The 26,667-nt window shown below is 43.1% G+C and overlaps 1 protein-coding gene across 1 annotated transcript in view; it reads left to right on the top strand.

The window, feature by feature from the left end:
• Window positions 1–26,667, top strand: part of LOC140545520 (potassium/sodium hyperpolarization-activated cyclic nucleotide-gated channel 2-like) — an 85,153-nt gene that overhangs the window by 34,925 nt on the left and 23,561 nt on the right. The window contains exon 4 of the mRNA XM_072668302.1: window positions 2,497–2,715. Within this exon, the coding sequence (XP_072524403.1) occupies window positions 2,497–2,715 (219 nt within the window). The remainder of the gene's footprint in view (window positions 1–2,496; window positions 2,716–26,667) is intronic.

Below are 26,667 nucleotides of genomic sequence, written 5' to 3'. Positions count from 1 at the left end.
CAAAAGAGGGAGATGCTCACGGGTCTCTCTCTCGCTCTCTCTCGCTCTCTATCGCTCTCTCTGTTTCTCTCTCTCTCTCTCCCTCTCTTTCTCTCTCTCTCGCTCACTTACTCTTTCTCCTTTTGACCTGTGAGTGTTGTTTGTCTAATGTACATTAGTGCTGTGGTTAGTGAGTAGCACACATATACACACACACACACACACACACACACACACACACACACACACACTGCCCTGTATGGGAATGGGCCTGTCTGGATTCTCTCACTTATATTTGGGAAATAAAAGTGTGTGTGTGTGTGTGTGTGTGTGAGTGTGAGTGTGTGTGTGTGTATTCACCGTGAGTAGTTCCCATGAGGACTCTCTGCTTCTTCTATTTTCGAGCTTAAGTGCTCACATTCCATCTATTATTCAGCTCTTTTCACTCCACTGTTTTCATATCTCCAGCCCTGCGTCCATCTCTCTCCCTCTCCTTCCTGACCTCTACAAGCTTTCTAACAATTGTCCAGCTCCCTTCAGCTCGGGCCAAAAGATTTTGGTCCGCTGTCGTCCGTCTCACTACAAAACCTCCATAACCGGACCTTCCTCATAGTGATGGTCCTGCGTCTTGGAAAGACTTGCTGAACTCAACACAAGGCTCAATCTGACTGTCAGTTCGGTGGGCTAAATGACTACTTAAGGACAGTGGACGCGCCTCTGTCTCCTCAGGCGGAGTTCTGGGCAGCGCGGGACGGCAGCGTCTGTAATTAATCTTGCCTTGGGAATTAGGCGGGTGTCAGTGCGTGTCGGCCACAGATGCATTTTAAAAAGGGCAGATTTAATGGTGTCTTGTTTGAGCGGGACAGCGGGAGACAGGCTCTCCACTGCAGGCCTTCAGTGCAAACTGACTGACCAGCATTACTCTGCAGGGGGTGATCAGACAGATCTTAAGACAAACACTGAAAAGTTCATAAAAATGCTTTCAAAAGAGCTGAAGTAAAAGTTTTTGAAAAGAAAGTCAGCCCACAGTGTAAGTATTAGCCTCTGAGCTAATTACCAAGCTAATGCTAGAAACATTAAGTCAGGCATAGGCCGTGCGTACGTTAGTCCGTAAGCCACATTAGGTCGTAGACACGATTGTCTGGAATTGCAGCTTGTCGGATGTTGTTTGGTGTGCAGTTTGAGAATGAAAGCGATGCCCGATTAACTGCCCAGATGAGCTGAGAGTGAACAGTCAGGCGACCAGATGGATTCCTGACACTTTTCTCGCAGTATGAGCAGTCTCCAATATCTCGACCTGTTTTTCTACTACAACTGGTAGATTTCACTGGTATGAAGAAACAGGACCGTCATCACCAAATAACAAGATTAACAAAATACATACAAAAAAGAGTGTATGCCTGGCTTTACTGTTAACAAACTAACTAACATTATGCACATGGTAGCGAGTGTAGTAGCAAACATTGGAGAAATGTGATTGTGCCTTCAATTTTATAAAGACAATTCCAAAACATAGCTTAGAATTTGATGAATCTCTTTGGTCTCCTGGTTCATCCATGTCTTCTACAGCGTAATTTAAGCTTGATTTCTTAAAAAAAACAAACAAAAAAAACGAATAATAACCAATTAGAACCATCTGAATCTGACGCACCTCATGGTTCCTACAGTAAACAACACTTATAGTATTCTAAGTTGTTCTTTGATAATCAGTAAATACGTGACTTTGGTTGGGGTGAAAAAAGCTCAGATGTTGTTTTACAGGCCTGTTTACAGCCCTGTTACAGCCCTGTCAGAATGAAACACACTGATTTTCCTTTAACTGAGGCCTTTTACTGAGGTTTACGGTACTGTGATGGCTCACAGATGTACAGCATAGCATAGCCTAGCCTTTGACACTTTTAACACTGATATAACTAACTAAACTCTATCCCCAAATCTTATTGGATGTTTTTTAGCGGTCCCCTCTGAAGAGATTGAAGGGTCTGGTAGTGGTAGCTTTTCACATAGCTAGCACATCCTGGTCGCTACTTCGTTCAGTAGTCAACAAACGTTATCTTTTAGCCTTCTTAGCCACAACAGTGTACAGATCAGACCAGCCTCTGATTGGCTAATTTTCACCATGCCCCATGATTCACTAAGCCCCGCCTCTACACACTTCTTCTCAACCCCGTAACGTCCATTCTTCAAATGTACTGAAAGTTTTCCACTTCTTGATCAGAGTTAGAACAGCACGGATGGGCCAATGGTGAAAAACTGTGCTTCTCCTGGTCAGAAAGCATTAGCTTTTAGCCTTTTTAGCCTCGCCTCCATAGCTCCTAAATTAGCTGTTGCGTTTGCCTTCATACTGGATGTATGAAGGCTTTGGGGGTAGAAATAAAATAGTTTGTATATTTGAGAATGTAACCTTTAAATTAGAATAAAAATGAAAAGCATTGGGATTGGAAATGCCTCTGTCTTTACCAATGATCTCTCTCTCTCTCTCTCTCTCTCTCTCTCTCTCTCTCTCTCTCTCTGCAGAATGACACTTGGAGTGAGCTGTACTCGTTTGCTGTGTTCAAAGCCATGAGCCACATGTTGTGTATAGGATACGGGCGGCAGGCCCCAGAGAGCCTGTCAGATATTTGGTTGACCATGCTCAGCATGATCGTGGGGGCCACCTGCTATGCCGTCTTCATTGGCCACGCCACTGCCCTCATCCAGTCACTGGACTCTTCTCGCCGCCAGTACCAGGAGAAGGTAAGAGAGTCGTCTAGTCATGCCTTAGAATGACCTAACCCATGCAGCTAAGCTCAGCATTTGCTGTGTGGTTGCAGTGAACACCGTACAAACGTATGACAAAAGTATGGGAAAAAATGTGTGCTACATTGTTAGCTATATAAGCATCCTGCCTATCTAAGAGACCAAACCTTTGACTACACTTTGTCACTGTCGGACAAAAAACTTGTATTTCCATTTTTATGTATTAAAAAATATTCTTTTCTAAATTCTATTAAAAGTTAAGAAAGTTTTTTTCCTTTTCCTGCAAAGCTGCAATTTCAGGGATAAAATAAATAATTCAAAAAAATAAAATTCATACTATAATTCAGGCTTCAGGATGCTATTACTGTTTGTGGTACGTTTTTGTGTTTTTACCAGTTTGTCACACATGATCAAAACCACATAAGGAAGTCTGTTTGAGACTTAAGATTTAACTAAAATGTTCTCCATTTTTATAGATAATAGCAGCGATGGCTTTTTCTGGCAACTAAACTGTACATACTGGTTGTAGCATTTTGTTAAAACTAGTGATTTTTTGTTAAAACTAGTAATTTGATTGTAGCCTTTTATGCCAAAAACAGTTGAAATCAGTTCCGCTGTGTCTGTTATGGCGCCTCAATTTAATATGCATTAGTAAGAATGTTGCCCTCCATAATGTGACGATTGGCAGTGACCTTCCAAATGTTCCCATTGGTCAACATATGAAGCAGAATAACTTCAGATTGGCTCCTTTCCACCCTTCCCCACTCCTCACTAAGCCCCGCCTCCACACACTCATCATCAACCCCGTAACGTGCATTTTTCCACTTCTGGATCAGAGTTTGAACAGTACTGATCTGCCTGTTCAGACCTTTGAAACTGTTCAAATCTTTTTATATCTTTTTCCATGATGTTTAAAGATGAACTACTTTTGTGTGCAGATCCTTAGACAGCGCTTCTGATTTCCCCATGCTTCAGTAACCAGTAAAGTCAATGTGGTCCTGGATAAAGGGTTCTTAAAAGCTCAGAATCTCATCTACTAATTCTACACAGACACTAATTACAATCAAACAAGGCACAGGTGTGGATACTTACCGTTCAGTGCCATGTCAATAATCTCAATATGTGTGTGTGCGAGTGTGTCAACTTGAGTGTATATTATCAGCTAAACCATTCAAGAGTATGACAGTTTTTGATTAGGGTAATCTCTGTGACCAATAATCCTAAATCAATGAATGGTGTTGTGCAGGTTTACGCCTTTTCCCCCCAAAATGGTACAATAGTCTCACAAAATCTGCCAAGGGGACACAAACTTTATTTGTTTTACATTAAAATTGATAAGGCTAATGTTATTGCTGTTATTGTTATTATATGTTTTCAGCAGGCTTTGCTCAGTAATAACGCCACTAAAAACACAGAATTTGACACCCTGCAGAGACTTCTCGTACTTTTGAATAACATGGCTGCTCCATCACCATGCTATCGGACTGTCTGGAGCTTCGTACATTCATTAGGTTTATGAAATTTCCTGCCTCCTATCAGCAGGGCCTCATTTTCACTCAATTAATTCAATGTCAGTTTTCCATTGAAGCTCATGCAGCACCGAAGCCGGCGGGTGAATCGAGGACAATGCGCCGGAGCTGATTGTTGTTGCTGTGGTCGGGGAATGGCAGTCCTTGAGAGGACACTGGAGACGTTGCAACGCTTTCTAACTCTGCACAGGCTAGTGTGCAATCCCCATAAGACTAATATCACTCTCTGGCCATGTCTCTCTCTCTCTCTCTCGCGGGCGGGTGCATTCTCTTTTACTCCTAGGCACATTAATAGACTTTAGACTGACACTTCAATCTGTCCAGTTACTGCAGTGGCAAAGATTAAACTAAATATAATATCAAGACATACTCAATCATAACTGCCACAAAACACAGTGGATCTACAGTGGAAGCACTAGTTCAGAGCTCACTACACAAACTTAACATGAAAGAAACCCAACTTGCGCAAAATGTGCCCCCATCTGTGTGTCCAGTGTTGCTCATTTAGCTCTGGTGCTACGAGGCTAATGTAGCTGACCCGCAGTGCAAGCTTACACCTTAACAGTTAGCATTGTGGAATTCTAGGAATTCTAGGAGAACTCTAGGAATTCTTTATTGTATCAGACGACGCTTGAGGAAAATAAGAGACCATCTGTCTAAAAAATGAACTGAAATGTCAAACAGCTGAAAGAATTCTGCATGGAGGAGTGGGAAAAACTTTCTCCCAGTTGATGTCAGAGACTGGTAGATCGTTATGGGTAGCGTCTAAGTGACATTATTTCAACCAAGGGTGGAAATACCAGGGTGTCTGTTAGTTACAATTTTCAAATGATGATTAAAAGACATTGCTGTGAGGATTTGATTGCATTCAGTGACAAGTGTTAGTGAGGTCAGGATGTTGAATGAGAACACAGTTCTTGCACTGCTCCATGGCTCAATGCTGGGGGGCTTTATACCCCTCTAGCCCACAGCTGGCATTAGGCAGCATGGTGCCAACAGGTTCATGTCTATCTACTCCTGAGAGTTCTAGTCTATTGGCAGTGCCTCTCTACAGGGACTAGATCCAAGTTGTGTGTGTGTGTGTGTGTGTGTGTGTGTGTGTGTGTGTGTGTGTGTGTGTGTGTGTGTGTGCATATGCACATCTCTGTCAACAATGGGTGCAACTTAAAGCAGCTGAATGCATTCAGTAGAACGGGTGTCCACAAATATTTGGACATATAATGTGAAATGTTGTGTCCAAGGGCACTAAGCAACAGGCGACAGACAAACTACTGCAGTCTCAGTTGTATGCTGTTCTCGCACCATTAGAGTATCTGCTGATTCACCAGCGTATTTTTATGCACTGTCTGTGCTGATTACTTATTGCTTAAAGGCCAGCTGCCAGCTTTCTTTTCAGCGTCTAGCCGTCCAGCTGCCACAGTGGTCGAATTGGCAGCACCAACCCTGTTATCAATGTTGCTGGAACTGACTGAATTAGCCTCAATTGCTGCACTGCTGTGTTATTAACCCTAATAGTGTCCATAACCTCTGGCAAAGTGACCAGGCTCGTCCAATCCCTGTCCTGTTACCATGCAGAAAGACTGAGAGATGAGCGGAGACATTCCATATATTATATTGGGAATGTTAATCAAGAATAGGAAGTGGGTGTGGCTTAAGGTGTAGTGGAGGACACACAGAAGGGGCTTGTTGTGTGTGCGTGTGCGTTTTGGTGTATACGTAAAATGCTCCTGAGATGCAATGTGTGTATATTGGTGGGATTGTGAGTGTGTGTGTGTGTGTCTGGGCATGTGCACTGGGCAAATTACACTGTCTCACTGGACAGGCTGGCTAAAATTGATGAGGCAGCAAATCAGTGTCCTGCCAACGTCCTTTTGAAGGTGACGTAGGCTGTGTGTGTGTGTGGATATATATGTATGTGTGTGTATGCTATGGCTTTGTGTCCTTGAGAGCGGCGTAATGAGCAGATAGAGGAAGAGAGAGAGAGAGAGAGAGAGGGAGAGAGGGAGAGGGAGGTAGCGAGTGCTATAGGGTATGTGGGGGAGGTGTGGTGGCCTGCTTGCCTGCACTGTGGACTGTATTTCTGGAGCTGGTTTTTGGGGAATTCTCTGAAGGTGACTATTACAGGAGAGCAAATCAGCCCCCCCCCCCCCCCCCCCCCCCACACACACACTTTGCTGGAAACATCCTGCACCAGGCATTTCCTTTCAGCTCTTAGAGCTGCAACCCAATCTGTTTCATGGTGCTGCGACACCAAAAGAAGAGTATTCATCTGCTGAGAGGGAGCACTGCTCTTTGAAAGGAGCCCTCCAGCCCAAAAATGCTAACGTGGCTAACAGTGAATGAATGAGGACGGCGAACCGACATCAGCATTATTCCATTTTGCATTATGCTGCCAGCTTTCATTCTCTCTTAGCAATGTTACGGGTCTTATAGGGCACTTAGCGATGTTAAATGTCTTCTAGGTGAACCTGAAGTTCATTTCACACGTAGAAGTTAAGGTTCTCAGCAGTTCTAACAGCAACATGTTGTAATTGAAGAGCCGGAAAACACAGATAACTGAACTGTGCTTGCTTTACTGTGTAAGCATGGTTTGATACAATTCATTAACCAGTTCATAAACTGGACTGAGGTACAAATACAAATACAGAGATGCTGTGATGTACTATGTACTCTGGTTAAAAGTCTACATGCAATAAGAAATATGATTAATGCACTAAGAAACCAAGCTCTCTTAATCAGAACTCTAGACCATACTCCAATCTTAGGCCCTGTTCACACCTGGCATTAACATGCATCTCCTGTAACCCCTTTCGGATTTCGGATTTCCATCATCCCTCCTGCTGAAGGAGGGGCCTGGCGCGCAGTAATAAGTCATTTATCAAGATGAGGCACCTAGTTTTGCCTTCGCACCAGCCACATGTATCGTCTCCATCCAGTAGTTGGTTTGTTATTGTAGCATGATCAGCTAACTCGCGCAGACGGCAGGCGGTCTCACGTCACGTGGTTATTAAAAATTTTTCGGCTTTGGTTTGAGTGATGGGATTACAATGAGTCCTCAAGGCGAGTTGTATCCCGTTCACACCAGTACTTTGTGCTGATCACTTATGATCGGATGTGAATGGCAGGTGTAAACAGGGCCTAAGAAAATCAGAGTATGCTGTTAACATGACCACTTGAATGACCTGATAACTGCAGAAATCCAATTCTACAAGGATTTTTGAGTGCATGTGAATACGCCCACCTCCCCGAGAGTGTTCTCAACTTGACTATATGTTGCAATGGGGTCTTCCAGACATTTTGGTGTTGCTGAGCTTGCCAGTGTCTCCTTCTCTCTCTTTCTTTTTTTTCTCTGTTTTTTTTAAATTACCAAATTGTTGATTTGGCCACTTCTAAAGTTTCTTAAGTTTTTAGTTTTTTTCAGCCTAATAAAGGCCTCCTTCACTTCAATACCTATTTGAATCTCATATTGAGAGTTTCCCAGCACTTGGAACTTGGAACTCCTCTGTGCTTCTTTCATTTTTTATTCATTTTTTAGGTGTGTGAAAGTAAGGGCCTAAGTAAAAAATGACTGTAATTAATGAACTGTTAATGCACTTTGGTTACTTTGGCAATTGGTTAGACCCCTTGAATCAAAGCTGGAAGTCTACACTTCAATCACATCTTGCTTGATTGCTTAATTTCAAATCCATTGAGGTGGTGTACAACGGCAAAACTTCCCTGTCTCACTGTCCAAATACTTATGGACATGGACGTATATGAGTCTTAAATGCATGCTAATGAAAAAGCAAGCTAATTCTACACTACGTAACAGTGGAAAATGGCAATGCCAATCCTGAACCGATCCAATAGGCCAACCTGTGCATGTTTTAATGTATCAGATATTGTAAAACACAGCCGAAGTAATTCTGCTTCAGGTAACCACATTAGGTACAAATGCAATACAAATAGTATAAGAATATTAGAAAAATATGGGTTCTTGAATTGTTTCTGGCTGAGGACTCCCTGAAGAGAAGGCAGTCAATTCTGTTGAATGTTCAGAACACTTTCCACTGCAAACTGTTAAAGGTTCACTCTGGGAATTGGAAACAGACTCACAGAGCCTACAGTCAGATCTCCCTCAGTGTGTACCCAGTGTGTCTCTTCAATCAGCGGCTTTCATGCCGAACACCGCTGGACACTGCTATAGTGCCTCAGGGGAACTTATTATTCATATGGGGGAACCTGCAGTGTCCTTAAGCTGCCTTACATCGAGAAAGTAATTTTTCACTGCACTGTGTGTTTGTGTGTGTGTGTATGTGTGTGTGTGGGGGGGGGGAAGGCAAGGTTGAGAATGCACCCACACATAAACATACAGTGCCTGGAGACAGAGTGTGACACACACACACAGCACCATCCGCAACACCCCACCACCCCACCACCCCGTCCCTCCACATATGCTCCACTAAATGATTTTGTCTACTGTGTGCGATTCCTTCAGGTGTTTGACCTACTCCACAGTTCCAGCTCTGGTGGCAGTGTGTGTGGGTGTGCAGCGGTGTGTGGTTCTGCAGGCCGAAAGTTTGGAAGCAACAGTAACTGTAGAAAGTTTTACTGTACTTTTTTAGGATAATGAAAAGGCATGCTTATTAATAGTTGCTGTAGATTGGAAAACTGTATTTACACTATGTGTCCAAATGTTTGCAGACACCCCTTCTATTGAACACATTCAGCTACTTTAAGATGCACCCAATACTGACACAGATTTGTAAATGCACACACACAGCTTGTCTAGTCCCTCGAAAAAAGTACTGCCAATGGAATAGGACTATCTAGAGCAGATAAACATGAACATGTTGGCACCATGCCTAATGCCAGGCGTGGGCTAGAGGGGTAAAAAGCCCCCCTGTCAAGTTATGTAGCAGTGGACTTGATTTCTCTGGAATCATGGTGCTCCATCCAGTACTTTTAGAATGAGGTGGGGAGTTGGAGATGGTGTGAGGTGGTGGTGACCATCCAACCTCCTGACCTCACTAACGCTCATGTTTAAAAATGCAATCAAATCTTAACCGCAATGCTTCAAAATCTAGTAGAAAGCCTTTCCTAGACAGTAGAGACAGTTACTCCAAAAAAAACTCTTTTAATCCCATTGATTTCAGAAGAAACAATAAATGAGCAGGTGTCCCAATATTTTTGACCATACATCTAAGCATAGTTAAATAATGAGATTTCAGCACATGGCATCCAGCATAACCAAAACAGAGCTGGAAAACAGGCCAATAACAAAACCTCAAAACTGTTACGTAACATCTTGACCCCTCCTACTCCTGGTGAAAGTCTTTTCAGCGCTAAAACTGCAATGCAATGACCACTTTAGGAGAATATGGTGTTGTTAATACTAAAGAGCAGCTCATCACCTCCAGACTATGCTAGCTGTGGAAATACAGGTTTCTACCATGAGACCTTGTTTTCCTGTGCCAGTGTCCGTAAAAAGGAGCTCAAAAGTGATGCGCGACAAAGCGAAGGTCATAGAAGCTAGAGGGTATCTGTGCTAGGCTAAAAGCTATCCCTAGCGAACCCTAGCTTCACCATATCTTCAGCTAGCTAGCCACATATCGAAGGACAAGACACGGCACAATCTAGTGTGGACTGTGGAATGATTGCCAAAAAGAATTTAAATGTTTTGCTATTTGCACATAAGCTACGCTATGCTATGTGCTATGCTGTGTGCTATGCTATGTCTCTCCAGTGAGACACTCCGTTGCAGTGCTATAAATCACCCAATCAGAGCAGAGCTTATCAAAGTTTGTTGGCAGGAGAGGAGCTCAAAAGCTGTGCACAACATAGCAAAGGCCATGGAAGCAAGAGGGTATCTGTACTAGGCTAAAAGCTAACCCTTGCAAACCCAAGCTTTACCATATCTTCAGCTAGCTAGCCACACACTCACAAACAGGATAACAGCACTATCCAGTAAGACTGTGGAATAATTGCAATACTAATAATAATATAACGCCACATTGAAACTAGAGCTGCTCAGTGTATCTTCAAAATCTAAAACGGAAGCTTGTGTGTACCTGGGCATGCGTGTGCTGGGTGGTTTTACAGCCTCTATAAACCCGTGTTGGATGCCTGTAGTAAATATGAAAGACGGAGAGACAGATTGGATCGTAAAAGATTGAGGGCGAGTCAGATTCATTAGAGCAGATGGAGAGAGAGAGAGAGAGAGAGAGAGAGAGAGAGATCTGCTTTTCCTCTAGAGACAGACAGGCCAGGTTCCTGTGGATTTGGCCAGGCAAACTGTTGCAGTTGTAAAAAGGCCCTGTTTACACACTTGGCCACTTGATGCATATTGAGCATCAGGATTATATCTGGATAAGGCAGAGACTCATTTAAACCAGATACAGATCCCATCACTCAAACCACTTCAGTAGTTGGTCTGAGACCCCGTTTACACCTGCTGACATCACGCATCTTGAGTATCAGGACTATATCTAGACCAAGGCCAAGCCACCCAAGATGAACCCTTTGTAGAGGAACTCTTTGTAGCACCCTTATTTGTAAGAGTGCAGGCCGGACAGAGCAGCTCTGTTCATCGTTCAGTTGCTGTTATTTTATTTTGTGACCCTTGAGTCAGTCTTCACAGTGACTCCCGTGCTTTCCTGAGCTCCAGGCTCGATCGATACTGATGAAAATGTAATTGAACTTAGATGATCCTTTTCATTTCACAATCAGATTCTGATCCGATGTCTCCGGCTCGCTGAGACTTGAGTTCAGGTGAAGCTGCCGCGGTTTGTGCTGAATAGACCTTCAGTAGATGCTGACTTCCCGCAGGTGCTCAGCAGAGAATTTTGCTAAAAGCTTGAAATAAGGAAAGAATGTAAGGAAATAAGGGAAGTAAGTGCAGGAAATGAAGAGGCACTGTTGTCTACCAAACCAAGTGGTCACGCTCTTGCTTGGTGATCTGCTCTGTTCTGCACTGTTAAACATTTTTGATTTGCTTCCTTCTGGAAAGCGCTATAGGGGACCTCAGGCCACAGGAAATATTTTAAGAATTCATTTATTCTTCACAGAATTTTCCAAATGACTTGTTGATTTAATGAAAAGGCAGTTAATTTTTGTTGTATTGTAATTGCTGTGATATCAGCTCTTAGTTTGTTTGTTTTTGTATGTACATAATTTTCTTCACTATTAATGTATGTATTATTTTTAGTATGAATCCTGGTGAAGCCAGATATACATTTTCAGACAAGGACAATCTAGTTTCACTATTCTATTCTATTCTATTCTATTCATTACATGATGTAGTTATAATTGGACCAAATGAAACTGATTACAGAGAGGTAACTTCTTCTCAGTTTGATCAACAATACATATTAAGCTGAGCCTCAATAACATGAGTAAGTGAGCTGCAGCTGAAACTGATTAAATATCATGTTAGATTTAGTCAGTGTTCCTCCCCCTCAATTTGTTTACTCTTCAGTTTAGGGCTAGATTGCTTGGCAGGTGGTTACTATGGTATTTCTGGTGGTTGCTAGGCAGTTGCTATGATATGGTTTCTTGCTAAGTGGTCGCTACTGTATTCCACCCAGGTGGTTGCTTTTGTGTTGCAAAGTGGTTACTAAGTTGTTGCAAAGTGATTGCTTAGGTCTCGTGGTTGAGCTCCAGATGGTTATCAGTACTACAGTGTTACCCAGTGGTTGCAATTGTATTTCAGGTGATCGCTATGGTGTTGCTTAATGGTTGCTAGGTTGTTGGTATAATGTTGCAAGGTTGATGCAGTGGTGTCCTAGGTGGTTGATTTGGTGTTGCATAGTGGTCACTATGGTATCCCAGGTAGTTGCCATGGTATTGCTTAGTGGTTGCAAAGTGGTTGCTATGGTCTTCCAGGTGGTTGCTATGATGGTGCGAGGTGGTTGCTATCAGTTGCTAGATAGGTACTGTAGTGTTGGTAGGTACTATTGTATTTTAGTTGATCCCTGTGGGGTTGCTAGGTTGTTGCTATGCTGTTGTAAGATTGCAGTGGTATCATAAGTGATTAATAAAAAATAAAATAAAATAAAATAAAATTCATTTTAGTCAATAAAATATTTTTATTACATTATATTTTATTATTATATATTTTTTTGCAACCATAATTAAATAATAAAAAATAAATAATACAATTATAATTGAATGGAATAATATTTTATCTAAAAATGTGCGTGACAGCAAAAGTTGCTCAGACTGAAAATATTGGAATGGACTACTTAAGGCTGCTTGGAGCTGTAAGTGTTCCACTCTGGAAGCTCCATGTGTGGGTCCACTGGGCTTTCTCAGAAGCAGCTGCAATCCAGTACAGTACAGCCTGAGGAGCCACACATGAAGAATGACTCTCTCTCTCTCTCTCTCTCTTTCTCTCTCCCTCTCTCGCTCCCTCTCTTTCCCCATTGCTAACCCCCAGCAGTCATTTGTCTTCCATGTGCCACATCTCCTCTTATCGCTTATCACCTATTTTCCTCCATTTCTAGCCATTTATCTAATATGGCCCCTTGCCATTACTCCAGTCTACACACAGCTAAAAATACACAGCACCCTATAGCCAATTGATCCCACAAGTCCCTTCGCAGTGGCTGCGGGCCTTTAATTGCATACTCGTAGTGAACTGTGCTCTTAATCGTTTCAATATTTCATCTACATTGTCAATAACTGAATGACTTATGTGGTGCGAAGGTGGATCAGCTCCCAGGAACAAGCTGGCCTTGGAGAGTCAAAGAAAAATGCACAGCACATATCCCGCCATAACTGGCTACTTTAAACAGTGTAGTGGGGAAATAAAAACCCAAGGGATGCGGCCCTGCATTCTAGTAGTGGTCCTCAAGAGGCCTATTAGAGCATTGCTGGAGCACAACCTAGATTACATGCTCTTCTAGCTGTTGTGACAAAACTGTAAAAGCATAACCTCTGGTGAGTTTATAGCCCTTAACTGTTGTATATTTCCATAAAAAAAAAAAGTCAAAAAAGGCCTTTTTCTAGCAATGCCTAGAGAACCCACTTTTTGTTGAAGAAGCCAAGAAGCTTTACAAGTTTTTTTGTTTGCTTGTTTGTTAGTTTTTTATTTGATCAGATTTTCACTTATTTTCACCCCAATTTGGACCGCCAGTTACCTCCGTACCATTGCTGTGAGCAGTTGATTGCATTCAGCAACAGAAGTGTTAGTGAGGTCACAAGGTTGGATGATCACCGCCCCACCTCATCCCCAACCCCCCATCTCCTCCCAAAAGTATTGGGTGGAGCACCATCATTCCACAGAACACAGTTCCACTGCTCCATAGCTCAATGCTGGGGGGCTTTATACCCCTCTAACCAATGTGAAGGTAACGGTTAACTGTAAGGGTGTGTTTATACTTGTCAGCAGAATTCTGCTTCGTTAGTTCGTTAGAGTAAGTGTAAGAGCGCTGCCGTTCCAACTCTGGTGCGCACCAAACAAGCGGACCGGGACCACCTGAGCAGGGGCGGTTTCATTTGAAGTATGAACACTATATAAACCAAAGGCATCGAGATGGCTGTTTTATGGGCGTTCTTGCAGCCAGAGCTGTGAATGAGTGAATCTCCATGCAGTCCTGCCCACATTTGTCTGCTTTAGCAACTTCTGCCTGGTGCTTTAGGTTAGTTGGGCTGGGTCCCAAACCAGATACTACCACACTGCACAGTGTATCAAAACTAGCCACCATTAGAATTGCGTTTATTAGTGTTGTTGCCTCAAGAAAGATTTTGCGTGAATTGGGGTGTAGTTACATTGAAGTTGAAGTTTTGTGGTTTACTACTGATATCAAAATGATGTGATTTCAGTCAGGTTTAAGGGTCCAGAGTTTAGATGCTCTGCACTTCACTTGCACGTCCCCAAACAGCCAGTGACCTATCCGCCCGAGCTCTGCTTCTCCCAGTGAGAGATAAGACCCGACATGATGTTTGCCGGCTATGACTACTTAAATCCCGGTGACGGTGCTTAAATCCCACCTGTCACTGCGTACATCTCACAGGACCCGTGGTCACATTTTGGTTAATTTCCAAATGTTCTTGCTTATTTCGGACCAAAGGAACCGAACTACATCTAAGGAGCAGATTCTGGCCTTCAATCTAGACCCAGGTTTCGCCACACCTGTCAGCAACTTGCAGTGCTGTCGTAATACACCCCCACCCCCACCACCACCCGCCAGCAGTTTCACACTGCAGAACTTCACACCTCCAGACTTTTCTACACGGTCATGTGACTTTAATGAGTTCCATGACATTGAGGGTGTGAATCAGCCACAGAGACTTAAATGCCAGAAAGCTCATCACCACTAATTTGAACTGATGAAGTCTCTCAGATGAGTAGTGAAATGTCTTCAAGATTATATCAGTCGCCATGATGTGTTTGGTCATTCAGTCCATTTGCCTTTAATTCTCAGTCGAAGGCACACTGGAGGGGGGAGGTCTTTTTTTGTGGCAAAAGCAAAACTGTGAATAACACATAAATGTTCATCCTAGTTTGGGAAAGTGCTGTTTTGCAGGCCCAACGTTATGGAGGTGTCATACTCCTGTACTTCTAGATTTAGCTGCTGCTAGATGGTTAAGCATAGTCCCCTCATTAGCACGGAGCACTACTGCATTATTTAGTACAACGCCCACCACAGTGACCCTAGATATGACCGGCATTTTCATAATGAGAGATTGTTGACAGGAAAATACTTAGTATTCTTGAGGTTAGTTCACTGGCGAGTATTGCATTTTAAATAGGCAGCTCAGCTAAGAGCTTCAGAGCGACACAACGAGGGCCAGAGCTACAGGGGAGCCGGTGTGGCCTATATCCCCTCACTTTTTCAGAAATCAGAGATTTCTGATGGCTCCAAAGGAACAAATCCCTGTGGCAGTGTTACAAAATGTAATTGAGATTGTTAGCGTCTGTCTACCCTGCAGGTGGCTGGCTGAACGAGGGGTTGGGGTGCTCTTCTTAACTCTTTCAGAAGGCCATGGTTGACAGTCCATTGTGTTTAAGTAGTGAAATCCATGGTAAATCTGCAATCAAATGCATTTAGAGGTTCTGCAGTTTTGGATAGGAACTAGAGGTCAAAAAAGTGTGGAAATGGCAGATTTGGCATAAGAGTGTGAGACTCACGGCCAACTTGCAGTCCTGACTCAGGTAAGCCATTAGAGCATGATGAAAACCGTACCTATTTCTGCCATTACAGTTACTGTTATACCCTCCCTGCCTCACCCCCAACTCCCCAGTTGGATGGTGGAGCACCATCATTCCAGAGAATGCAGCTCCACTGCTCCACATCAAGGCTGGGGGGCTTTCTAGCCTTCCAGCCCACACCTGGCAATAGGTCCATGTTTATCTGCTGGAGATACTTCTCTACAGGGACTAGACACGGCCCCTGAATACAGTACCTGAATGCAATCATTAGAAGGGGGTCCACAAACATTTGGACATATAGTGTATAATGTTATCTACAGAAATGGACAAAAGTGCAGAAAATATTAATGCTTCAAGATGGCTGGTGCTGTTTTTAGCTATACGGCACACTTCGGCAAATCTATAAACATGTTTGGAGGCATGGATGTAGTAATTAAGGCATTCAATTAACACAACTGAAGCTAAGAGCTAAGAGCTAATCCAGATAATTAATTAAAAACTGACATAAATGACAGTGAAGTTCTAGTAATTAGCCGGATTAGCCTCTTAGCTTCAGTGCAGATCCACACTTCAGACAAATTGTTCTTCTTAGTAACAGTTATCTTACCTGTTCCTTTCTAAAGGTGGCATTGATATAGCACCTGGGCTTAGAAGTTCCTGGTGACATTGACTGCTTTAACTTTAAACTTTAAAAAGGGTACGGGCGGCCGGTAGCCCAGCGCATAGCTGCGGGGCAGGCCGATTTCGGCTCAGCCTTTCCGCCTGCAGCCAGAGCTGTGCTCAGTATTGTAATGAACTGATTTCTTCCAGAATCAGAGGGATGAATTAAACATCCCCCCACGCCGAGCTCCAAGGGGCCTCAAATTAGATGAGCTCCTCATTCAGCAGGAGGCCACTGCAACAGAGCAACAGGAGGGTTAGCATGCTGCTAATATGAACACACCTGTACAGCACTATGCAGTCCAAGTCCAGCAACGGAAATGTGAACGTTGTATCTGAGCAAACACTAATACAGTAGTACAGCAACGTAGCAAGAAGGCCTAACAAGACAGTAACCCATACATAACTGCATTTGTAGCTCTTGTGTCCTGGTCAACACCACACATTAACTGCCACGGCCTTGTGAAGAGGACTTGGAACTTTTTTCTCAAGACCAGTCAAGCACAAGACAAATGCTTTTGTTTGAGAGCCCTTTACACTCTGAAACAACACACACACATTTCAGCTTTGACCCCTTAAACATCCTATGGACTGTTGACAGGCCTAAAGTGTTCTTTTAAAATTCTGTTACCAAAGAATAGCCCCACCAGTTTGTACAGAAGTCCCTGTAGTTACTGAGTAAATGCATGCCTTTCTGCATTACGTAGGTTAAGCTTTGAGCCTATTTTTTACTGGACGTCTATATGCTGTGCTGTATAGTAGATTCTTGAGCCAGGAAGAAGAGTCAGGAGACTAGAGGGAGAGGTTTATTCTGATGTCAAACAATGCATTGAGCACAGACTCAATACATACAATGCAACGGATATCCTACACATATAAAAGAATATCCATCAACTGTGAATAATGGTAACCTAAGAAGTGTGGTGACAAGAAGCATACACAGGCTATATTAGAAGCAAAAGAACTGTAATGCAAGGAGGAGGCAATTTCGCTTGCTGACTGGCTGCATGACTGAAAATCACAATTATTCATTCTAATGTAAATGTAGAATGAAAATCACAGTCAGAAAGTAGCATTAAACCTAATTGTGTCCGCCAGCCTAAGACATTCACACAGTGCTATATATGCACACACACACACACACACACACACACACACACACACACACACACACACAGCACAGACTGCAGTTATGTCATGCTAAAGGCTTAGCAGTGTAGCAGACACACCGCCTTCCATATTTTCCACTTAGCTGATGGCTGACGGCCGGACTGAAGTGTTTTGTTTTTGCTGCAGGATTAGAAAATCTTTAAATAGGGATCAATGTGGTGCCCTTGTGACTCCGTGTAGTGCATTTACAATTGCTCAAGAAAGGTAAGGGGCTGGGTGGCTTTTTCTAAGAAAAAGAAACGCAAAGAGAAAATAAGAGATGTTGGTGTGTATGTGTGTGTATGTGTGTGTATGTGTGTATGTGTGTGTATGTGTGTGTATGTGTGTGTATGTGTGTATGTGTGTGTATGTGTGTGTATGTGTGTGTATGTGTGTGTGTGTGTGTATGTGTGTGTATGTTAATATATTAATGAATATAATGAAAATCCTGACTATACAAGCAAATCTAAAGCAGCAACCTTGGTAACAGCATTTTGCTGGTAAACCGCTTTGTGTATAATATATATATATATATATATATATGGCCAAAAGTATTGGGACACCTGCTTATTTATTCTTTCTTCCAAAATCAAGGGGATTAAAAAAATAATAGTTTATCCTGCATTTGTTTGGAGTAACTGTCTCTACTGTCCAATGAAGAAGGCTTTCTACTAGATTTTGATATGATTGCAAATCAGCGATAAGACCGATAGTGAGATCAGGATGTTGAATGATCACCACCCCACCTCACCCCCAACTCATCCCAAAAGTATTGGATGGAGCAAGAACCATCATTCAGAACACAGTTCCACTGCTCCACAGCTCAATGCTGGGGAGCTTTATACCACTCTAACCCACACCTGGCTATAGGCATGATGCCAACAGGTTGTCTGTGTTTATCTGCTCTAGAGAGTCCTATTGTACTATAAATACTTCTCTACAAGGACTAGTCAAGCTGTGTCAGCAATAGGTGCAAGGTAAAGTAGCTGAATCCATTCATTAGAAGGGGTGTCCACAAATATTTGGACTTCACATTATGGCAACAAGTGAAAACCAGTATGATGGTTATAAAAGTGAATACTATGAAAATAGTATGGAATATGGATTCTGAGTAGTTTACTTATGATCATATTTGCCATTACATATTTTATGGTATTATCTCACTGGCCATATTTGATTTTACGATAGACTATTCTCCAAATCTCACTTTAACGACCAACAGCACTCTCTGTGACCGAAATCACGGCCACGCTCATTTCTCAATCGCAAAAGTGTTCTGAATGCTGATTTCCCAGAAGAGCGTTTTCAATATAGTGTGAGACGTGCTGTTATGAAGCTCTCTGTAACTGCTCTACACTCTAGTTCCTTTGAAACTGGAGTGTATTCCGGCCTTATTACAGTAAAAATGATTTGCTTGTCAACAGGCAGTCTTGGGTGGTGGGAGGGGGTTGTCTTCTATAAAAAAAGGTAAAAACAAATTACAGCACAGCCTGACACTGTATAAAAAAACACACATGTGCATATGTGTGTTTGCAGAGGGAAGTTTAGCCTGCTGTGTTGAGTCCCTAACAGATTCACTGGGGATTCGCAATCTCACACAACTAGCAAACACACTGCTGACAGATAGCTCTACTGCACATGGAGAGGAGAGAGAGTCAAAGAGAGAGAGATAGAGACTCTGAGAGAGAACAAAATGGAGTCATATAATATTATTTCTGTGGCATTTCCTCCATGTTGTTGTTTTTCTTTACCTGGAGGCAGTGGAGGATGAACGAATGTGGACATTAGCATTTTCACTGCTCAGATTTGAAATGACCTGCAGCTACTGTATATAAACTCTCCTACAATCTGAGCTAAGGACTAGCATTCTATAAATGTAAACGTTCTATAAACGTTTTGTACATTCGATTTTTTGCTTTCCTTGGACACAACCACCATATGGCAGCAGGATGCGAACTAAAGGCCAGTATTATATTATACAATATTATATTGTAAAAGATGAATCTGCCTAATTGTCACTTAAATAATTTTATTTTCTTCAACTACATTTACATTTATATTGAAGGCACTGAGCAGATGCTCGTATCCAAAGTGTTTCACTGTTTAATTAGTAAATATCCCTAGGATGCAAAAGAGACCTCTAAGATCAGATACTACTAAATATAAAAGTCAGTATGGAGCCCACAACTCTCAACGCTACACTTCGCCCCAAGGACTCTCGGAAGATATGGGTGTTTGAAGACAGCAAACAACTCTGCTGCTTGGACACCCAGGAGAAGTTCGCCAGGACACAAAAAAAGCCTGGACGCTTGTCTTCTGTGGATCTTAAGGGATGACGGGTCGAGCCGAGCCGTATTTGAAGCTGGAAGGGCTCTTGATGCGGATCGGCTTTTGACCATCACCATCAAGTATGGAGGGTCTGGTCCATTCTTGGCTTTGTAGGCCAGCGTCAGGGGTTTGAATCTGATGACTGGTCAGCAACTACAGGAAGAATGTCTGAGGAGAACCCAGCCGAGGAGTTGAACATGGCTGAACCTGGTTGAACTAGACTGCTTCGCTTTATTCATTGAACACTGATTTATCGGAACACCCACAGAAACATTATGAGGATGTGTGATTGATTAGGATTCAGAGAGCCTGTAAAGTCCTGTGCAGAACTGCACTGTGGAGCTCAGAGTGGAAACATCAGAAAAGGGCTGTTTATCTAGAGCTAAAAACATAACCACATTGGATGGGATTCCTTTAGCTTTCTGAGGGTCACTGCTGTGCTTTTGGTCATGGTTAAACGTGGTCTGCACTGTTTGTAGTAGTTCTTACTGCTGATTCATAGGCCTAGATTACTGTTCATACAATTGAGCATTCATTTTTAATATCGATATCTGCCCTCTATGATAACATGTCTGGCCTCATCTGACCCTAATACACATGCACTGTCATGTCAGCAGAGCCATTAGCATTAGCCTGGTGCTCAAGGGGAAGGAAAAGTGTATAATGTGGCCCCTGAGGAACAGTGTGATGCTCAGAGCTGCAGGGACGCTTCCTCCTCTCAATTATTCACTCCAAGATGTTTGGCCTCCGCCAGCCACTCTTCTTGTTCCCTCTCTTCTTCTTCCACTCTCCCCTCCTCCCTTTCTTGATCTTTACCTCTCTCTCTCTCTCTCTCTCTCTCTCTCTCTCTCTCCCTCTCTCCCTCCCTGTCTTCCTTTCTATATATCTCTCTCGGCCCATTGACAGAGCTGGAGGCAGCAGTGAAGGTCACACTGGGGGCGTTGGTAATACCCACACGGCCTTCTCTATAGATCAGTCCCATTGCTCATCCGCTACCCCTCTCTCAGCGCACCATGATCTGTCACCACGAGGGGCTGTACATTTCCAAGGCCCATTTTACACGCTCTCTATTTGTGGCTTGTCGTATTTGTGCAGTGTGAAAAAAGAAAGAGCAGCAGTCACTCGTGGCTAAAAACTCTCAGCCCTGTGCTGTGGCTAAGCCTGCAGTGGTGTTTTGGTCTGAGGGGCTAGAGGAGTTGGAGTTATGGAGGAGCAGCATCTTCATGCATGTCATGGCTGTTGTGTAACTGTGCACGTTGCGACATGGGTACTGACTGAGGCTGGACCAGAAAAAAGTGCTACATTGTGGTGCAGTTAGCATGCTAATGTTAGCTAACTTGCTTGCACAAGCAGTCACATCAAAAAAGTTCATAACTGCCGTGGTTAATAGTAGCGCTTAGCTTGGAGCTAACTTAGCAATTAGCCAGCTAGCTAAGGCAGCTACCATACACAGTGAGACACAACAGTGAACCTAGTTATGCCATGCCCTCTTATATGCACCACAGTACAGTAGCGAACACTGAGTTTAAGTGTAAAAGTACATAGTCAACAGTCAAGTGAAGTCAAGTGAGCACAATTATACTACGACATTATGCTGTGTATCATTTGAACTTGGATGTTGGATTTTCTGAGATCCAAGAATTTCCAAGAATTTCAACTGGAACGCACCACAACTTACCATCGGAAAGTCAGGAGAGCCTCACCAACCCCACATCAACAGTAATAAAAGCAGGAGAATTATGCAGTTTTAGAGTATTACTCAGTGCTGTCTGACCGTACTGCTCTCTGTTTGGATGCACAAAATACTGTATAATGCATTATCAACTGGTATCAGTACAGCAGTAACAGTGCTAAAAGTGGGATGTGACACCATTCCTAGCCCCGAAATCCGACTTCCAAGGTACATGGAATGCATCATTACATCCTCGCTATAGAACCATTGAGTTTTAGTATAAAATAGTAAGTATAGTCTCAAAAACCTACCCTATCTCTATATGTCCTAATGTTTGTGGACACCCCTCCTAATGAACTCCTTCAGCCACTTTAAGTTGCACTCATTGCTGACACAGATTCCCCTAGAGGATTCTCTAGAACAGATAAACATGAACCTTCAAGCCTAATGCCAGGCATTTTTTCTAGATGGGTTCTAGAGGGGCATTGAACTGTGTTCTCTGGAATTATGGTGCTCCATCCAATACTTTTGGGAGGGTTGAATTAGGGAGTTGCGTATAAGGTGGGGGTGGTGGTCATCCAACATCCTGACCTCACTAATGCTTTTTTTTATGTTGCTAAATGCAGCAACAGCCTTCCCTAGGCAGTAGAGACAGTTACTCCAACAAAAGCAGGACAATTTTAATACCCTTGATTTCAGAAGAAACAATGAATGAGCAGATGTCCTAATACTTTTTTTGAACGCAACCTAATTGCTTACATTTATGACATTTAGCTGACGCTCTTATCCACAGCAACTTACAAGATTACTCATATTACAGAGGTGGGTCAATGTAGTGTTAGGAGTCTTACCCAAGGGCTCTTATTGGTGTAGCACTGTATAGTCACCCAGACTGGGAATCGAACCCCAGTCTTACATGTGATGTGGTAGCTCACTGGCAGGTAGTGGTATTATCTGTTGCACCACACCAACTACTGAATGCTGTTCTAATGGAATTACTTAAAAACATTGTGCTTGTGCAGTCCCTATCTTTCTGACAATCTCTATACCCCCACTGGACACTTTTTGAAACACCTGTTCCATTCATTGTCATGTATAAATGACCAGTCCATCCATACCCAACTATAACACACCATGCAAAATAAATATTTCACTAGGTTGGATGTTTAGGTTTTTCCTTTTTTTTTTACCAGCCTTCTGTAAAGGTCATCCATCCTCACAATGGCTGCTAGAATGCATTTGTGGCTGTACCACAGAGAGGTCAGTTTATCAAGCACTTTCTACTGCATTCCTTACTGGTCTGTGTCTGACTACAGGACTGAGGTTGTCTTGATATTCTCGTCTCAACACTACAGTGTCAGTGGCACTTACATGGTGTTGACACAGCAGTGTGTGTGTGTGTGTGTGTGTGTGGTGTTGGTACAAGTGTATCAGCCAGGAGGGTTTGTGTATCACTGCTAGGTTAAGAGTGGGAACACCATCCAAAAATAATCCAGTCAAGGGCATCTCTGTGATCAGAAACTGACCACACTGACCACTGATGAAGGGCTAGAGTATAATTTGGCTTCAGTTTTACTGTTTCTAACTGTACACCAGCAAGGTGGGGCTACAAACCAGACTGTTTCTAATAAAGTGGCCAATGGTTATTTTTACTATAAGTGAAAGTGAGAAGTGAAAAAAATTACATCTGCACTATATGTCCTAATGTTTGTGGACACCCCTTTTAATGCATGCTACTTTAGGTTACACCCTTTGCTGATACAGTACACACAGCTTGTCTAGTCTCTGCCAATAGAATAGGACTCTCAGGAACAGATAAACATGAACGTATTGGCACCATGCCTAATGTCAGGCGTGGGCGAGGGGAGTATAATGCCCCCCAGCATTGAACTGCAGAGCAGTGGAACTGTGTTCTCTAAAATGATGTGTATACAGTTTTTTTAATATGAAAGCTGCTTGTTGTGCATTTCTACCCCATGTAACGTCTATGGTGGGTATCAACCATGGTGCATAGCCCCCCACCACGCGAATGTTTAGGGGATTTGTGTGTGTATTTTGTTGGCTAAAGCAATATGTGCTTTGGCCTATGTATTCCTGCCTGTTGAGTGCTGTGTTTATGTGCAGCTGTGCTGTAAATCAGACAGACAGGGGCTGGCATGGAGCAGCAGTCTCTGTCCCTGAGCTTAACTGCCACCACACATCTCACTATAATCCTGCTGACAGTCTGGCCTCTGGCACACACAAACACACCTATAAATCACTCAACACTATACAAACACACACACACACACACACACACACACACACACACACACACAGATACACACAACCTCTAGGAGGTAGGATTTTAACCCTAGATGTAATTGTATGATGGCAAATTACAAAAGCATGCTGTAAGCATTTGATGGCATTTAATATGAATAATTTAAGGACAGGAATATCATATCAACCATTCAGATTCTAACCTTTTAATCTAGACCAATTTAGAAATTCATTCATTCATTCATGGGTCTGGAGCCTACCTGTTCATTGGGCATAAGGCACCCACTGGACAAGACACCAGGGTTAGAAGAGGGAAAAAGAGCATTTATTCATTATGATTTGGATTTAATGGTCCAGAAAGGTCCAATAAGCTCCCCAGACTAAGGTGTAAAGTCTCTCAGCTGGCCCAGATTACATCCTTATAAGTTTGCTCAGAAAGTGTTGCTCAGCCTAAAAGGGCTTCAGAGCAACGAAGTACAGTCACTCCGGCGGGCAGTATGGGAGGGCTCCCAGCCACGATGTAGATTCATTCCAGCAGTGTGCTTCTGATAATATCCGATGATAATACCCAATATAGAGTAACTCAAGCTGTAACATAGAGTCACTTAAGTAGTGAAACTTGGAGAACATCTGAGCCATGATGCAGAGTAGCTTCGGCAGCGGGCCTGGGAAGACAACTGAGCCACAAGGCAGAGCCGCTCTGGTGGCAGGCCTGGCATGTTATCCAAGCAACAATGACGAGCTGCTTCGGCAGCAGGCCTCGGGAAACAGCCAAGCCAATATGTGGAGTTACTTCAGCAGTGGCTGGAGGAAACATCCAAGCTGCAATGTAGATGTAAATGTAGAGTCACTTTGGCAGCAGGCCTGGGGAACCTTTCATAGTGGCTTGGATGTTTTCCCAAGTCACTGCCGAAGCAACTGTACCTTGTGTCTCATAGCGTGTAGCCTGCATTATGGCTCGGATGTTTCCCTAAGTACGAATTGTCGAAGTATTTCCATGCACGTCCACCAAAGCTACTCAGGTCGATTGCCAGCACATTGCCAATGAATCACATTTTCTGATACCACGGGAACATTGTTCAATTCCAGCAGGCACGCACATTGCCCACATGACAAATTTACCAGTTACCGACAACTTGCAGACAACCACCGGAATACACCATAAAGTAAGTTACATCCATATAATCCATCATATCCATGGATTCAGATACCCATATCTTTGAATAACCTAGTCCTACTAGACAAGAGGCTTTACCAAATTCCCTGCTTGAAAAAATAAGTGAACTCTATTGTTGTTTAATTTGTCCAAAGCTTGTTGAAAATGATCACATTAGCGCTGAGGTCTGCTGCAGACGAGCAATAAACTTTCCCCCGAAAGCTTCCCCTTAGCCCATCACAAACGCAGTGCTGAGACCCTGGAATGAGTTGCTAAGCCGCTAATCCATACGGAAATGGAAGCGTTGCAGAAAATGACATATTGTCCTGCTCACGCCTGTCGGTAAACGGTTCAGTTGCTTATTCTTTTCCGCTTGGATTCAGTCCTGTATGAAATGAGGAGGGGGTGGGGGTGAGCAGGCTGTTTCATTGACGTCACCTTGAGGAATATCAGTCCAGCCAAGTGGCCTTAATGAAGAAGGGTCAATCTCTCTTTCCTCTTTCTCTCTCTCTGTCTCTCTCTCTCTTTCTCCTGCCTTCTCTCTCACTCTCTTCCCCTTCAGTCCTCCACTAAACACATTTACCTTTATCAAGCCATCAATGGGCGCAGTGAGCTATTGAGCCATCACTGCCCTGCTTTCTTTTTTCAAAGCAATGCTCATCAATCAGTGTGTCTTGTTACAAAAAGGAGAGTGGCTTAATGGTTCATTTTAAACTGGAGAGAACTTGTGTGAATGGAGCTGTAAAACATTTTAGGAAGGGAACGAGTACCTAGGTACATAAAATTGGCCTGTTCTCTCTTCTGTCTACAGGTAAACACTTACCTTGTGCTTCCACTTGCTGGCCACTTTATTAGAAACACCTTCCTTGTGCATCCACTTGATGACGACTTAATTAGAAACACGTACTTTGTGCAACCACTTGCTGGCCACTTTATTAGAAACACGTACCTTGTGCATCCACTCGCTGGCCACTTTATTAGAAACACCTACCTTGTGCTTCCACTCACTGGCCACTTTATTAGAAATACCTACCTTCTGCTTACACTCGCTGGCCACTTTATTAGAAACACCTACCTTGTGCATCCACTCGCTGGCCACTTTATCAGAAACATATACAGTGTTTTTCTGTACACTCACTGGCCACTTTATCAGAAACACCTACCTTGTGCATCCAATCGTTGGCCACTTTATTAGAAACACATACCTTGAGCTTCCACTTGCTGGCCACTTTATTAGAAACACCTACCTTGTGCATACACTCGCTAGCCACTTTATTAGAAACACCTACCTTGTGCTTCCACTCACTGGCCACTTTATTAGAAACACCTACCTTCTGCTTCCACTCGCTGGCCACTTTATTAGAAACACCTACCTTGTGCATCCACTCGCTGGCCACTTTATCAGAAACATATACATTGTTTTTCTGTACACTCACTGGCCACTTTATCAGAAACACATACCTTGAGCTTCCACTTGCTGGCCACTTTATTAGAAACACCTACCTTGTGCATACACTCGCTAGCCACTTTATTAGAAACACGTACCTTGTGCATCCACTCACTGGCCACTTTATTAGAAACACGTACCTTGTGCATCCACTCGCTGGCCACTTTATTAGAAACACCTACCTTGTGCTTCCACTCGCTGGCCACTTTATTAGAAACACGTACCTTGTGCTTCCACTCACTGGCCACTTTATTAGAAACACCTACCTTGTGCTTCCACTCGCTCATTCAATGTTTCTTCTGGTTGTTGGTTTCTTGTGGTTCTTCTGGTTCTTCTGGTTGTTTCCAGTAGTTCTTTGGGCGATGCCAGAAAAGAACCACTTCTGGTTCCATGAGGAATGAGTGTGAGGAACCTTTTAAAAGTCTGAAGAACCTTCACTTAAGTGAAAAGTAATTGTTTACAGGACGCATACATGTTGCTTTAAGGTTAATGCCTCACCTCAGCGGTGCTGGAGGTTGGCGTGGCCTTTTTGTTGCAGTTATTACTCTTTCGGCAGAAGCTGCAAACTCTGCACAGGTACGACACAAATGCACAGGATGTGTACGTGTTGCC

Source organism: Salminus brasiliensis, chromosome 23 (assembly GCF_030463535.1).
Source record: "Salminus brasiliensis chromosome 23, fSalBra1.hap2, whole genome shotgun sequence".
Lineage (NCBI taxonomy): Eukaryota > Metazoa > Chordata > Actinopteri > Characiformes > Bryconidae > Salminus > Salminus brasiliensis.
Note: the sequence above shows the minus strand (reverse complement) of the source record. Positions and strands in the feature narration are given on the sequence as shown.